Raw genomic sequence first — 14789 nt, forward strand, 5'->3', positions numbered from 1 at the left:
GCTCAGCAAATATGAACTTAATTAAATGAAGCAAAGGTGGGTTTCCGGCATGAAAAATGCAAATGACAGATTCTCTCTCACCTGTGTCCTGTTTTCTCGGCATGCCTGTTTGTGTGCTAAGTCACTTCAGTCATGTCCAACTCTTTGTGACACCATGGACTGCAGCCCTCCAGGCCCGTCTGTCGATGGGATTCTCCAGGCAAGAATACTGGAGTGGGGTTGCTGTGCCCTCCTCCAGGGGATCTTCCCCACCCAGGGATTGAACCCCTGTCTTTTACATCTCCTGCATTGGCAGTGGGTTCTTTACCACTAGTGCCATGAACAACTGTCAGTTCAGACTGTATGAAAAGGCAACCAGAATGTATTTTTGACTTTTAATCCTTTCCAAACATCCCTAGTTAGTTTATTTAAAAGGTGCACGAGGGAGAACATATGGGAATTCCATTCTTCACTGGAAAAGTGAGGACAAAAGATAGTAATGTTCTTACATCTGACAACTTGCCTGATGGGGGAGGAAGTAACCTGTTTCTTCTCGCTGAGGAGGTCAGAAATGAGACCAGATGAGGGACTGGCAGTGAGATGAACCTGGTCCTGGTTAGAGAGAAACTCTGCCAAGGAGAGCTGATCTTCCCCAAGAATGCATTGCCTTGTCAAGCAGGGAGCTGGCTGGCATTGGTGTGACTCAAGCAAGGGTTGGGGCTTCCCTGGTGGCTCAGATGGTAAAGAATCCGCCTGCAGTATGAGAGACCCGCATTAGTCCCTGGGTCCTGAAGATCCCCTGGAGAAGACCATGGCCACCCAATCCAGTATTCTTGCCTGGAGAATTCCACGGACAGAGGAGCCTGGCGAGCTACAGTCCATGGGGTCACAAAGTGTCGGACACGACTGAAACGACATAGCACATAGAGTTAAGCTCTTCCCTGCATCCCAGGAGACCTGTTGTCTCTCTCGCAGCTTGGATTCTACGGACAAGTCCGTCATCTATGCCATTGAGTCTGCAGTGATCCAGTGGAGCCACCAAATCCAGCTGGTGCTCAAGAGAGAGTCTTCCCAGCCGCTCCTCCAGGGGGAGAACCCTACCCCGAAGGTGGAGCTGGAGTTCTGGAGGAGCAGGTGGGCACAGACTGGGACCCTGGGAGCAGATGGCTCACAGTGGAAATGGGCTGGGGGAGGTGACTACTGAGTCCGGTCCCACCCCCCAGGCGTCTCTCATCAGCTCTAGAGCCAAAAGCTTAGTGTCATTTGGGTCAAGGCAGCTCTTCTGTGTACTGGGAGGTGACACTTTCGCCAAGGTTCAATAGTCATGCCTCATTTCTTGAGCTGCAGTCAGTGTATCTTCCAATGTTTCTTCAAATGCTCTTTCAGCCACATGTAAAGTTAATGAACTCGCTTATGTATTTTCTTCTGCTTGTCTGCTCCCTCTCCTTGGACAGTCAATATGCACACTTTTTTTTTTCTTTTTGTAGGATTTAGAGAGAGAGGGTTTTGGCAGTACACTGCTGAACACTGTCTCTTAGGTTCTAGGTGGTCATTAGGAGGGCTGAAAGTCCATCACCCATGGTGTCCCAGCCCCAGAGGTTCCAGAAAGACCTAATTATCCCCCTTCTTCTTCCGCATTTCCCTGCTCCTATTTATCACTGTGCTGATTAATCTTCTACTCTAAAGGAGACAGACAGACTGATGTGTGAGGGGGGACTTCCCTGTCCTTGCTTGTCTTGTGACAGTAGGGCTCCAGCCCTATTTGCGTCCCATACCGAGATGCCCCATCCTCTTGCCTAGTTTCCTGAACACTCTGCTGACCTACTGTGGGGCCCTGCTCCAGCAGCCTTGCTCTGACACCACCTCTCTCACCCCACCCAAAACCTCACTGTGAGAGCTAATGACCTCCAGCTGCTGAGCTTCTGAGCTACCAGATGGTCAGCAGTGTTCCCTGCTGTTACCTCCTGCAGCTGCTCCTTTGAACCTGTGTCCAGACTGAGGCTCTTGCTTTCACTATTCTGGGAACAGAGGCCCCAGCTCTTTGGACCAGAGCATGGCCTCTGCGGAAGCATCCCGAGGCAGACCCCCTCTCTCGGTCTATCTGAAGTCTGGTCATGGCAGCATGACTGTGTCCCCTGATGTTCTTGTGGACTGACGTGTCTCCTGGTATTGCAGGTATGAAGACCTGGAATCCATTTATAATCAGCTGAGAACAATAAAGAGGAGGGGCATGGCGGGACTTCTGGACAAGTTTCAGAGCAGTTACTTTCCAGCTTTCCAAGCCATGTTCCGAGACATTGGAACAGGTGAGGATCCCCAAGTATTTTCATACACTGACTCAACTTTGTTATTTAGTGCCAGATTATCTTCCTGTCTGATTTCAGCAGCTTCCAGTCCTCCCACCCCTCCAACCTGAGGTGGTCTAGCACATCGGCAAGAATGCCAAACCTAGAAGCAGAAAAGTAGCCACCCTGTGCTCTATTTGCATTTCCAGAGCTTTGTGACCCTGGCAGAGTCACCTAACCTCTCTGAGCTTTTGCGTGTACTCTGGTTATTGTGCATACGCTTGCCACCTGCTTCCCTGGGCTGCTGGGAGAGGATGTAAGTGTGAGTTCCTTACTGACTGTAAGTCATAATCCCTCATCTTTGGAATTCATGTCCTTCCACCCCCAGCTCCTTGGAAAGTCTCTGTTCCATTTCTAGCTCCATTCTGCTTTTTCTGTTCCACTTGTGTCAGATGGGATTGCAGTTTCCTGGTGTTCTGAGCACCAGACAAGATCAGCCCTTGTCAAAACTGTGAATCCAGCAGAGTCTTGTACTTAGAAGTAGGTAAATCCTTTCAGGGCTCTTCTCCCCTCATCAGTGCACGTCTCTTCTTTCTCCTCTCAAACCTCCTCCCGGCTCTCGGGGATTGTAGGTTGAAATATGCATCTAAAGGTGCTTGCAATTTCGTGTTATTTAAGGTTAACCTCAGCAGTGACTTTCAAATGCTTTCTCTCGATCAGAGCTCTTTTCTTTGAATGCAGTCTCCTGTGTCCGTCCAGATGTAAAACTTGTTTGCTGTGCTAAAGAGGGAGCGTCCTGTGTCCAGAGCCCATTGGTGGATCCCTGCCCCACCTTCTCCTCCTTATGGTGTGGGGTTTGGAAACCATGCAGATGAAGGAATAAAAGTACCAGTGGTACTTTTGCTTGTAAAGTACTTGTGCTTTGTAACAGCGAATAGCTGGCTTAAGGAGCTGGTCTCTGAGGTCCTTCCGGACCCTAATTTCTCATCCCAGAGGCCTTCTGTCAGCACCTAGAGCTAGCTTGGAATGGGGTTCCTATTGGGGCCCCAGTTTATTGCTTCTCTGAGAGGTTTTGTGTCTTGGAGCAATCAAATGTTGTTCCCAATTTATACTCCAATTCAAATGAGGTAGCGTCCCCAGAAATGATCTGTGTACCACTGTTAGTAAGAGAGATGGTTGGGGTAGGTGTCTGAGCAGATGTATTTTATTTTTTATGTTTTAAGTTTAATTTAATTAATGTATTTTTAAAATTGGAAGATAATTGTTTTACAGTGTTGTGTTAGTTTCTGCTGCACAACAACATGAATCAGCTGTATGTACACATACGCCTCCTCCCTCTTGAGCCTCCCTCCTATCCTCCTCCCCATCCCACCCGTCTAGGTCTGTGATGAGCACCCAGCTGAGTTCCCTGTGCTAGACAGCAGATTCCCACTAGGCAGCAGATTCCCACTATTTGTTTTTCACATGGCAGTGTATATATGTCAATGCTACTCTCGATTCATCCCACCTTCTTCCTCCCCCACTGTGTCCACAAATCCATTTTCTATATCTGTATCTGTATTTCCTGCCCTGCAAATAGGTTCATCAATGCCATTTTTCTAGATTCCATATATATATATGTTAATATACAATATTTGTTTTTCTTTTTTGACTTACTTCATTCTGTATGACAAACTCTGGGTTCATCCATATTTTAAAATATGCAAAACAGTAACTCCTTTTTTGGGCATGTGATGTGAGTTTTCCATTTATGGTTTTATAGAGATTTAATGGTTTCATTTTATATGGTTTTATTTAGGTTAAAATTAGAGTCAAATTAGGGAAAGGTATGAAGTAATACTACAGGTTGTAGGCAATCATGACAGATATCATAAAGGGGATATGCTAAGGATGGAAATTTGAGGCTCTGAAATGAAACATAATAAAACCATATTTATGAGTTTATTATTTAGAGCCACAAGTATATTTTTCACTTTAAAAGATTAATAGAGTATAATCATTCACATTGATTAATAGTATTAAAAGATTTGGTTCCCCAGACCTCTTTCTAAAAGTTTTTTTGCAAAAGAATATATTATGGCAATGAAAAGAAATTAGAAAAAAAAAACAATATCATCATAATTGTCTCAGAGAAATACCACTGTAGAAATAGAAATCCTTGGAATATATAACTCAGTCCAAATAATGGAAGAAGAGAAATTTTGATCACAGTTGCCAGGTAGAGACTTGGTCAGAAATTTTGTTGGGATCTTCAGAGAATAAAAATCTTTTAGCTGGCACCTGATTTTCCTCATTTCCAAACTAATTTCAAGAGTTTTTGTCTTTATTCTGCAGATAGTATGTGCTTTGCACAGACATACTGTATGTCTTCATCAGGGAAGTTCTTTGGTTCACAGATGGACAGAAGAGAAGGGGAGGAAAAGATATAGTCCTGGGTTGGTGGGCACATGGGCAGTAAAGAGGGAGGTTAAAAGAACGTAGAAACGTGTGGGAACAAGATTTTCTGAAGTGCAATATTTTGGGCAACAAAGAACCTTGGGAACAGGAAGTAAGGGTATCCTGGAAAGGAAAGGACCAGGCGAGTGAAGACCAAGCAGTCCCTGCCTCTGGCCACTAGGAGGCAGGGTTGGCACAGTGCAGCCCAGTTGCCAGTCCAGGATATTCGTGGGTAGAAGCCTGTGGAGAAAAGGGCTTCCCAGGTGGTGCTAGTGGTAAAGAACCCGCCTACCAATGCAGAAGACATAAGAGACATGGGTTCTATCCCTGGATCAGGAAGATCCCCTGAAGGAGGGCATGGCAACCTACTGCAGTATTCTTGCCTGGAGAATCCCATGGGCAGAGAAGCCTGGCAGGCTATGGTCCTTGGGCTTGCAAAGAGTTGGACACGACTGAAGCTACTTAGCACGCGTATGTGGGGAGAGATGTAAAGTCCAGAAGTTTTCTGGAGCTGCCATGGAACTGGCTCTCGGGTTCCCACGAGAGCCCATTGCACACAACCCTTGTCACACCCGTTCCCCAACACTTAGTGACATCAAGTTAGTAGCTTGAGATCAGACACGGTGGGAAGATTAGGAGTATTTACATCCCAGAAATTGGCAAATGCTAAAGGCTTTTGGGATCAAGGCTTTTGTCCCAGAAGAGCTTGTGGTTAAAGATTTACCAGCAAACCACACATATTTCTGTGCAACTGGAGTTTATATTTGAATCTGTTTTGTTTGGGGTTTTTTGGCCACGTTGCCTGGCCTGTGGGATTTTAATTCCCCAACCAGGGGTCAAACCCAGGCACTGTGCAGTGGAAACACGGAGTCCTAACCACTAGGCAACCAGGATATTCCCGATATTTGCAGTTTTTAAACGCTGTTAGCCTAACTCTGTTTGTATCTTTCTTCATCTGCCTTGGAGCCAAGGTGACTGCACTCTAAAGTAGATGAGCCAGCCCTCAAGTGTTGAGCTCTTGAAAATCAGGGGAGTGTGTATATGTATGATTAAAGGAGATTTTTCTTATTAAAAAGTACAACATGAAAAGGAAGCTCCCATGGTGTGATGCTCTCAGTTTCTTTTCCCTCAAGGCACAGATGAAAGCCTGAGCATGTGCTCATTGGAATGACTGTTGGATTCTGACAACACCCCCCCACCCTACAGTGGTTCTGATACTTCCATCAAACCCTCCCATTTAAGAATTGCTGTTCTAATCGATTTAACATGACATCTGTCTTTAAAAATTGGTTTACATAGTCCTTCCCACAACTCCATTTGGGGTATAAAGCACTGATGTACACATCCCAAGCTTCCATGTGTAGTGAGCCCCACAACCATCAATGTAATAAACTCGGGTATAATCCTGCTTTTGCTCAGCTGGGCAGGGCTGACCAATTAACTGGTAGACTCAAGGCAGGTTATTTAGGTCTTAATTTTTTTTTTAATTTTCAACAATTTTTATCAGATGGTACAGTGGTTTTATTTATTTATCTATTTATTGGGCTTCTCTGCTAGCTCAAGTGGTAAGGAATCCACCTGCCAATGCAGGAGATGCAGGTTCTATCCCTGGGTCAGGAAGATAGGTCTCCCAGAGGAGGAAATGGTAACCCACTCCAGTATTCTTGCCTGGAGAATCTCGTGGACAGAGGAGCCTGGAGGGCTACAGTTCTTGTGGAGTCTGCAGAGTCAGACACAGCCGAGCATGCACCAAATGACAAAAAATTAGAAAAAGAAATTTATTTGTTATTTTTTGGCTGCACCATGCAGCCTGCAGGATCATAGTTCCCTGACCAGGGATTGAACCCGTGCCCCCTTGATCAAAAGTGTGGAGTCTTAATCACTGGACAACCAGAGAAGTTCCTAGGTCCTAATTCCTTTGCTTACAAAATGGAAATAATGAAGCTACCTCACATGATTTTCTATGAGTTTTTCTATGAGTTGGATGGTGTTTGGTATATTGCAACTGTTTACTAAACAGTATATATATTTTGAGTTTCTTTTAGGATGAATGCTGAGCTTCATCCACATAAAAGAACCAAGACCATCTGCTATGACAGCACCAGGTTACCTGCCCTGGAAAGAAGCAGCCTTCCTAAAACACCCATTTCCGGGCCTTTGCATCCCCTCTCAGTAGCTCTGCAGAATTGGCACCCAGAGCTACAGTTTTCCTCCCTTCCCCTCTCAGCCACCACAGGACGGCAGATGGAAAGTGCTCTCTTTTCTCAGCTTCATTCAGTGGAAATGGCAGGAGGTTTTCCTGGCTTTGAAGACCAGCAGAACCTTGCCATAATCAGCCTGAGCTATTTGTCTATTCCCTGTGACTTGTCCTCCGTAAGAGCTCAATGAGATTCTTTACTGGCAAATATTTGTTAGAGATGTGACCATGCACGCAACACCTCCTTTGGTCCAAGCACTGAGCTAGCCATGTATGAAAATTCAGTCTTGCTGCCTTCACAAGAACTCTTTAAATGAGTTACTCTTCAGCCTGTTGTTGAGATTCAGACAGGATAGTCATGCCTGAGGTCACGCATTTGATGTATCGGCATTTGAAGGCAGATCTTTCTGACTCTTAAAACCTGTCCTCTGTCATCCATCCCATATTACCTCAGAGGTAATACCAGCAAGCAGTCACCGAGCATTTTCTACACACACAGCACCTGAGGGCCTGGGGCTGGCAGGGCCAGGTGGCCGTTCAGATACAAGAATTCTGTAAGAGGGGCTCCTCAGACCCCTCTCCCAGCTGCCCAGGGCTCGTCTGATTTCAGTGTTTCCTCGCAAGAGCTGGCCAGCCGTCTCTGCTCCCTCAGCCCAGCAAGAGATCACAACCCTTGCTTTCTGATCCTTCACGCCTAGGCCTCAGGGCTCCTCTTGACGGGTGTGAGCCTCAGGCTGGTACTGTGATGGGTTGTCTCCTGTTCCTTCCAGCTCTGACGGAGGCACGGGACATCTACACCCACCTGGCGCCACTGAGCCGTCACCTGGAGAGCCTTGAGAGCCTGGAGTTTCCCGACGTGAAGCCCCGGCTGCGGCCCCTGCTGCACGTGGTCTGCCTGATCTGGGCCACGTGTGAGTCTTACCGCTGCCCAGGGCGGCTCACGGTGCTGCTGCAGGAGATCTGCAACCTTCTGGTCCAGCAGGTGGGCACCCAGCAGTCCCTAACCTCACCCCAGGGGCTGGATGGTCCAAGTCACAAGAAGTGTAGAGTGTGCGTCTGTTTTTTCAGAGCAATAATGAGGGCCCAAAGGGTTCTCCTCTGGAGGCTCAAATGGTAAAGAATCTGCCTGCAATGCAGGAGACCCAGGCTCAATCCCTGGATCTGGAAGATCCCCTGGAGAAGGGCATAGCTACCCACTCCAGTATTCTTGCCTGGAGAATTCCATGGACAGAGGAGCCTGGCAGGCTACAGTCCATGGGGTTGCAAAGAGTCGGACATGATTGAAGAGACTTAGCAGAGGATTCTCAGACTTGAATTGCTTTATCATCATAGACTCTAATTCCCAACGCTGTTCTCAGTCCTGCTGGGGTACTTTGGAGGACCTGGGTTTGGGTGCAGGGTAGAGATGGTGAATTTCAATCTCCTTAAGGATCTTTATATATGTATGTATATAACTTTATTTATATATTTATCTGGCAGCACTGGGTCTTGGCTGCTGCATTCAGGCTGTTTTCTCTACTTGCAGCGAGGAGGGGCTACTCTCTAGTTGCAGTGCATGGGCTTCTCTCTTGCCATGGAGCACAGGCTCTAGGGCACGTGGCTTCAATAGTTGCAGCTCCTGGGCTCTAGAACACAGGCTCAGTAGCTGTGATGCACTGGCTTAGTTGCTTCTCAGCATGTGGTATCTTCCTGGATCAGGAATGGGACCCATGTTTCCTGCATTGGCAGGTGGATTCTTACCATCTGAGCCACTAGGGGAGCCCAGAAAGCCAGTGAGTCACAACAGAAACCTGGAAAGGCTGCCTGTCCAGCCCCAGCTGTCCCAAGAGCAGTCTCACTGTGTTTCCTTGTCTCTGACTGGTCACTTGCCACCCCTGAGCCCGTCACTGACCATAGCTTGACCCCTGGTCCCAATCCCGCTGTGGGACTGAAGGATGGGTCTGATGTTTCCTCTGTTAGGCTTCTGGAAAATGTTGCATGGGTAGTCGCTCAGTGAAGAGCTATAGGCTGGGCAGAGTTGTGGACCATCCTTGCATCTGCAGCCAGGCTTAGTGCCACTCACTTGTCTGCCCTCCAGGCCTCTATTTATCTCTGCCCAGAAGACCTCCTGAGAGGTGAGGTCGAAGACGGTGAGAGGAAACTGCATGTGGTCATGGACACCCTGAGCTTCTTCAAGCAGCTGTTTCAGGACAGAAGGGAGAATCTCCATTCTTACTTCAAAGAGAACCAGGAAGTCCGCGAGTGGGATTTCCAGTCCTCTTTGGTCTTTGTGAGATTGGATGGCTTCCTGGGGCGACTGGGCATGGTGCAGGTGAGTGTTCTCCTCCCGTCAGGCCCCGGTTCCTTGCAGAAGGGAGCAACCCAGGCATGCAAAAAGTAGCAGCAGCAACAAAGAATGGAATATCGTCATGTGCAGCATCATGAAGGGATCTAGAGACTGTCATACTGAGTGACGTAAGTCAGGCAGAGAAGGAGAAGTACCATGCGATATCACTTATATATGGAATCTAAATAAATAATACAAATGAACTTATTTACTACACAAAAACAGACTCACAGACATAGAAAACAAACGTGATTGCCAAAGGGGAAAGAGAGGTGGGGGAGGGATAAATTAGGAGTTTGGGGAGTAACAGATACACACCATTATTCGTAAAATAGATGATCAGCAAGGACCTACTGTGTAGCACAGGGAACTATACTCAATATTCTGTAATAACCTACATGGGACAAGAATCTGAAAAGTATATGTGTGTGTATACACACACACACACACACACACACACACACACACACACACACACGGGCTTACCTGGTGGCTCAGTTGGTAAAGAATCTGCCTGCAAGGCAGGAGACCTAGGTTTGATCCCTGGGTCAGAAAAATCCCCTGGAGAAGGGAATGGCTACCCACTCCAGTATTCTTGCCTGGAGAATCCCATGGACAGAGGAAGCTGGCAGGCTACAATCCATGGGTTGCAAAGAATCAGATATGACTGAGCAACTAAACCACCACTACCATATATGTGTGTGTATGTATATATATGTGTATGTATATATGTGTGTATGCAAATATGTGTGTATGTATATATGTATATATATGCATATATATCTGAATCACTTAGCTATACACCTGAAACTAACACAACACTGTAAATCAGCTATACTTCAATTTTTAAAATAAAGTGTAATGTATGACAAAGACCATTGCAATGTTGTGAAGTGGTTGGCTTCCAACTAATAGAAATAAATGGAAAAAAAAAATAAAGTGTAGTATTTAAGATTTCAAAAAAAGAAAAAAATGAGGAAGAAACAAATATTTATCAAATTAATTAATTTTTAAGAATAGTTGCCTTTCAAGGTATGTGGCAATCCTATTTTATTCTCTAATGGCAATTAAGTTTTCTTTTATATCTACTTTTCATTACATTTTATGTATGGAGAATGCAGTAAGAGAATTATAGTGTATGCAATTCCCAGGCTATGTCATTAGGTCAGCATTTGGCCTTTCTTTTCTTTATTTCACATCTGTGTCTGCCTAAAGGTAGGATGACCAAATAAAAAATGAACAAGTGAAATACAGCAAAGCGCAGAGTGAGAAGAGGTCCAAGACAGCAGGGTGATCAGCCTTGCATTGCCTGGAAGAACCCATGATTCAGTAACTTATTTAGAATAGTCATCATGTGATGGTAGTTCTACTAGAAGTTCAGGAAATTCTGATCATAGTCTCAGGTAGAAGTCTCAAGGAATCAGTCGACAAATTCAGTTGGTTTTCAAATTACCCATAATCTTCTTGCTAGCGGTCTCATGGGAAATGGCCAGTGAGTTGACCTGGATGCAGCTGGCCATGCCCACAAAGCCACTGCCTTGAACTTCTCCACTTTCCCACCATCAAGATGGCTCCAAAAACTACAAGACTAGCATGAGTGCTAAGTTGCTTTAGTTGTGTCTGACTCTGTAACCCTATGGATGGTAGCCTGCCAGGCTCCTCTATCCATGGAATTCTCCAGACAAGAATACTGGAGTGGGTTGCCATTTCCTCTTCCAGGGGATCTTCCTGACCCTGAGATCAAACCTGAGTCTCCTGTGTCTCCTGCATTGGTATGTGGGTTGTTTACCACTTGCACCACCGGGGAGCCCAAGACTAGCATGAATCCCTGTACAAATGAAATACGACTTTTGCTCAAAGTCGTGACTGTCCTCCCCCAGTTGTTTAAAAGTCAATGCAAACGTTAAAGGGCCACGGTAAGAAAACACGAGCCTTTCTCTTTGAACTGTTTTCCTCTTCAGGATTTAGTGTGATTACCATGTGTTCCCATGCTCTGCAGCTCTGTGTTCGCTGATGAAACTTTGCAGGGAGAGTAGTGGGTATGACAAAGCAAAATACATACTTATCCTAAAATTCATTTGGGAGATGCAGGGTCAAGTTCAAGATTAGAACAATAGCCAAGGAGACTGAGAAGGAATCAGAAGCATGTTTCTCTCCATGATCAGCAGAGATTTGGGGTGGAGAGAAGGGCTGTGTTGGGAGGAGGTGGTGATAAGTGGCACAGACCATGTGATTATGAGGATTAGAGAAGATAAGATGGAATCTCTTCACTTCAGCCTCCAAAGCATAGTTCCACGACTGCCATGCTCTAGGCACCACCTACCAGGCTCTGAGCTGGGGCCCCGGGGGTAGGACGGTGGCTAGGGTGCAGTTTTGCCTGTAAGAAGCCCACGGACCAGAAGACATGAAAAAGGCAGAGACTGATGGAGGAGATCCAGGGATGGGACAACAACAAAATCTTGAAGCTTCCCTGATGTGTATTACGTGCCATGATAAAAGCAAAGTGTGTGTGTTAGTCACTCTGTCGTGTCCAACTCTTTTCGACCCCATGGACTGTAGCCCACCAGGTTCCTCTGTCCGTGGGATTCTCTAGGCAAGAATACTTGAGTGGGTTGCCATTTCCTCCTCCAGGGGATCTTCCTGACCCAGGAATCGAACCCAGGTCTTCTACATTGCAAGCAGATTCTTTACCGTCTGAGCCACAGGGAAGCCCAATAAAAGCAAAATTGGTGTGATATTGGGAGCAAGAAGGATGGGTTCCTAACCCAGAGGGCCTCTGAGAAAGTGGGGAGCACAAGAGGAAATAAATTTAGAAACTGGATTAGGAATTCTCTGGGGAAACGAAGACTGGTGAAGGTGGGAACAGAGACAGAGAAAATGTATGAGCCAGAAGGCCAGACCCTAGATCGTATGAAAGGTGGACCTTAAATCCTTCTCTGGGATCACGGAGAGTATAAGTAATTGATGCCTCGCTTTTTCCTAAATGCTTTGTTTTTGGCACCATTTCCACCACAGCCCTTGAGGAGCAGCCTCTCTTCTCCTTCTCCATTCCATCCCTCTCCTCTCCGACACCAACCCATTCACTGTCTATTAACTGGAGGTGACAGAGACTCTCTCACTCCTGCCTGCCCCTGGCCACCGTGGGGACCAGGGCAAACAGCTGCCTTCACAGTCTCCCTAGCCCTGAGGACAGTCCTTGCAGTGGAAACCAGGGAGCAGGGCTCAGCCCTGCAAGGCTGTTGGGCTGCGGCCTGGGGACCTGCACACATGCTAATGATGTGACTTTGCATATAGACAGCTATCCTGACGTTGAGCGCCTAATCTGCTGGGTTTATTCAGTAACCACAAGCAGCCCTAGCCACTAGCCTCCCCGGAGTCATTACCCTTGCAAGTGTCCACTCTCTGGCTGCTTTTTCTTTCTGAATCAGTGCACAGATGCATAAAAAGCAAAAAGCAGTTGTCCCAGTTTAATTAGAAGATGAGATGAATGTCACCCGGTCCTGCTCCTGTTCCCCTCGTAAGTTCTCTGTCCCTGGCTCTGGTTCACTTCTCTGCTCTTAGGCCAAATGCCTCCACTTCTTTTGTCCACTCATTTCTCGTCTGCCTCCCTCTTCCCTCTTCCTTTTCTGCTGGTCTCCCTCCCCTTCTCTATTTTCCTTCCTCTTGTTTAGTTTCTCTTAACTCTCTGTTCACCCTGCATTTCCCTGAGTCTGCCTTTTCCGGTGGCTGTTTCTTTCCCTCGTCCGGGTATCTCTCCCTCGTTCATCTCCTAAACATTTGCTCAGATTTGCCCCCTGCCCCCTGTCTTCCCAGTCTCTTCCCCACTCAACTCAGTGCAGCAAGACACAGGCTATCGATCAGCTCTGGGCATATTTCACATCGCCCTTTAGTTAACATTCTGTGTATCTCTGTGATCGATGCCTGCTTGAGATGGGGTTAATCTGCTTCTCTCCAGCAAGAATTAGCATGAACCCAGCCCTATTCATCTTGCCGTTCTGTATACTTTGTGGCCCCTAAACCATGGGCAGCTGCAATTAATAAATACATGAAGCCAAGGTAATAAAATGATTTCAGTGTGTTTTCCTCTCTGCCTGCTCACAAGGGTGAGGTTGTTTAAGGCTGGTTTTTAATCTCATTGTTCTATTTCCCCTCTGATTTGCCTGGCCTTTTTTTTTTCTCTTTGAAACAAGAAAGTTTTATTGTGCATATGGATGTTTCCCCTCTTTTGCTGTTCAGTCGCTGAGTCATGTCTGACTCTGTGCCCCCATGGACTGCGTGCAGCATGCCAGGCTTCCCTGTCCTTCACCATCTCCTGGAGCTTGCTCAGACTCATGTCCATTGAGTTGGTGATGCCATCCAACCATCTCATCCTCTGTTGTCCCCTTCTCCTCCTGCCTTCAATCTCTCCCAGCATCAGGATCTTTTCCAATGAGACAGCGCTTCGTATCAGGTGGCCAAGGTATTGGAGCTTCAGCTTCAGCATCAGTCCTCTGGGCACCTGCTAAATGAAGGTGAGGGCAGGACTGCTTGGCCAGAGGTGCTAACATGTTGAGCTGTCCTGCAGGTCTGTCTGCAGAGGCATGTGGAGTAATTGCATTCTCTGCAAACCTTGTCCTCCTTCTCCCCTTCCTCCTCCTCACCATCCCCATGATGCAGCTAGTCTCTTAGAGAGCTAACCCCTGGGAGGGAAAGGAAGAACAGACCAAGAAAGAATTAACATCTCTCAAGAGCCAATCTCATGTCAGAGCTGCAGCCTTACGACCTTGGAAAGAACTGGGTATCAGTACCTCTGGCAAATGAGCACCATTATATGTGACACAAAAATGAACTTGCCCAGAGTCACAGGCTCAGCAAGGCTTAGCTGGGGTTCATACCCCAGGGTACAGGGTTCCAAGCACTGTCTTTCCACCAAACACAGATGTCTCCCAGCAGTTACAAAGATCTGTTCCGCTGCCTCCCTCCCTCCTTCCCTCCCTTTTTAGAGTCCCACACTGGTTTTGTAGTTTTCTTCTGCCCCGACACACTCTATTCTGTATTTGCACACACTATTTTTACCATATGATTTCTAAGTCTTTTTTTTTTTTCCTGAATAAGTCATTTGGGTAAAATTATAATTCCCACTCCACGAAAGGGCCTTACTAAGGAAATCCCGAAAGTATGTACAATCTTTGCAATTTAGAGGAACAGTCGAAAATCAAATGGAAAAGTCTTCCACTGCCTCTGGATTTTGTTTCCCCACCCTGCCTTCCTACAGCGTGCTTCAGTATGCACCTGTGCACCCACACACGACACGCAGCACACATACAGACACACACTGCACATACACGCACACCACGCTACACATGCATGCACACGCACACACACACCACACTCATACATACAGACACACTGCTCACAGACACACAACATTACACATACAGACACACACTGCACATACACGCACACCACGCTACACATGCATGCACACACACACACACCACACTCATACATACAGACACACTGCTCACAGACACACAACACTACACATACAGACACACACTGCACATACACGCACACCACGCTACAC

General features: G+C 46.6%; 1 protein-coding gene across 5 annotated transcripts in view; it reads left to right on the forward strand.

The window, feature by feature from the left end:
• Positions 1-14789, forward strand: part of DNAH9 (dynein axonemal heavy chain 9) — a 281176-nt gene that overhangs the window by 12218 nt on the left and 254169 nt on the right. For all 5 annotated transcript variants that reach the window (XM_070479111.1, XM_070479112.1, XM_070479113.1 and 2 more), the window contains exons 3-6: positions 955-1113; positions 2155-2285; positions 7668-7879; positions 8975-9208. In XM_070479111.1, the coding sequence (XP_070335212.1) occupies positions 955-1113; positions 2155-2285; positions 7668-7879; positions 8975-9208 (736 nt within the window). The remainder of the gene's footprint in view (positions 1-954; positions 1114-2154; positions 2286-7667; positions 7880-8974; positions 9209-14789) is intronic.

The sequence above is a fragment of the Odocoileus virginianus genome, chromosome 17 (assembly GCF_023699985.2).
Source record: "Odocoileus virginianus isolate 20LAN1187 ecotype Illinois chromosome 17, Ovbor_1.2, whole genome shotgun sequence".
Classification (NCBI taxonomy): domain Eukaryota; kingdom Metazoa; phylum Chordata; class Mammalia; order Artiodactyla; family Cervidae; genus Odocoileus; species Odocoileus virginianus.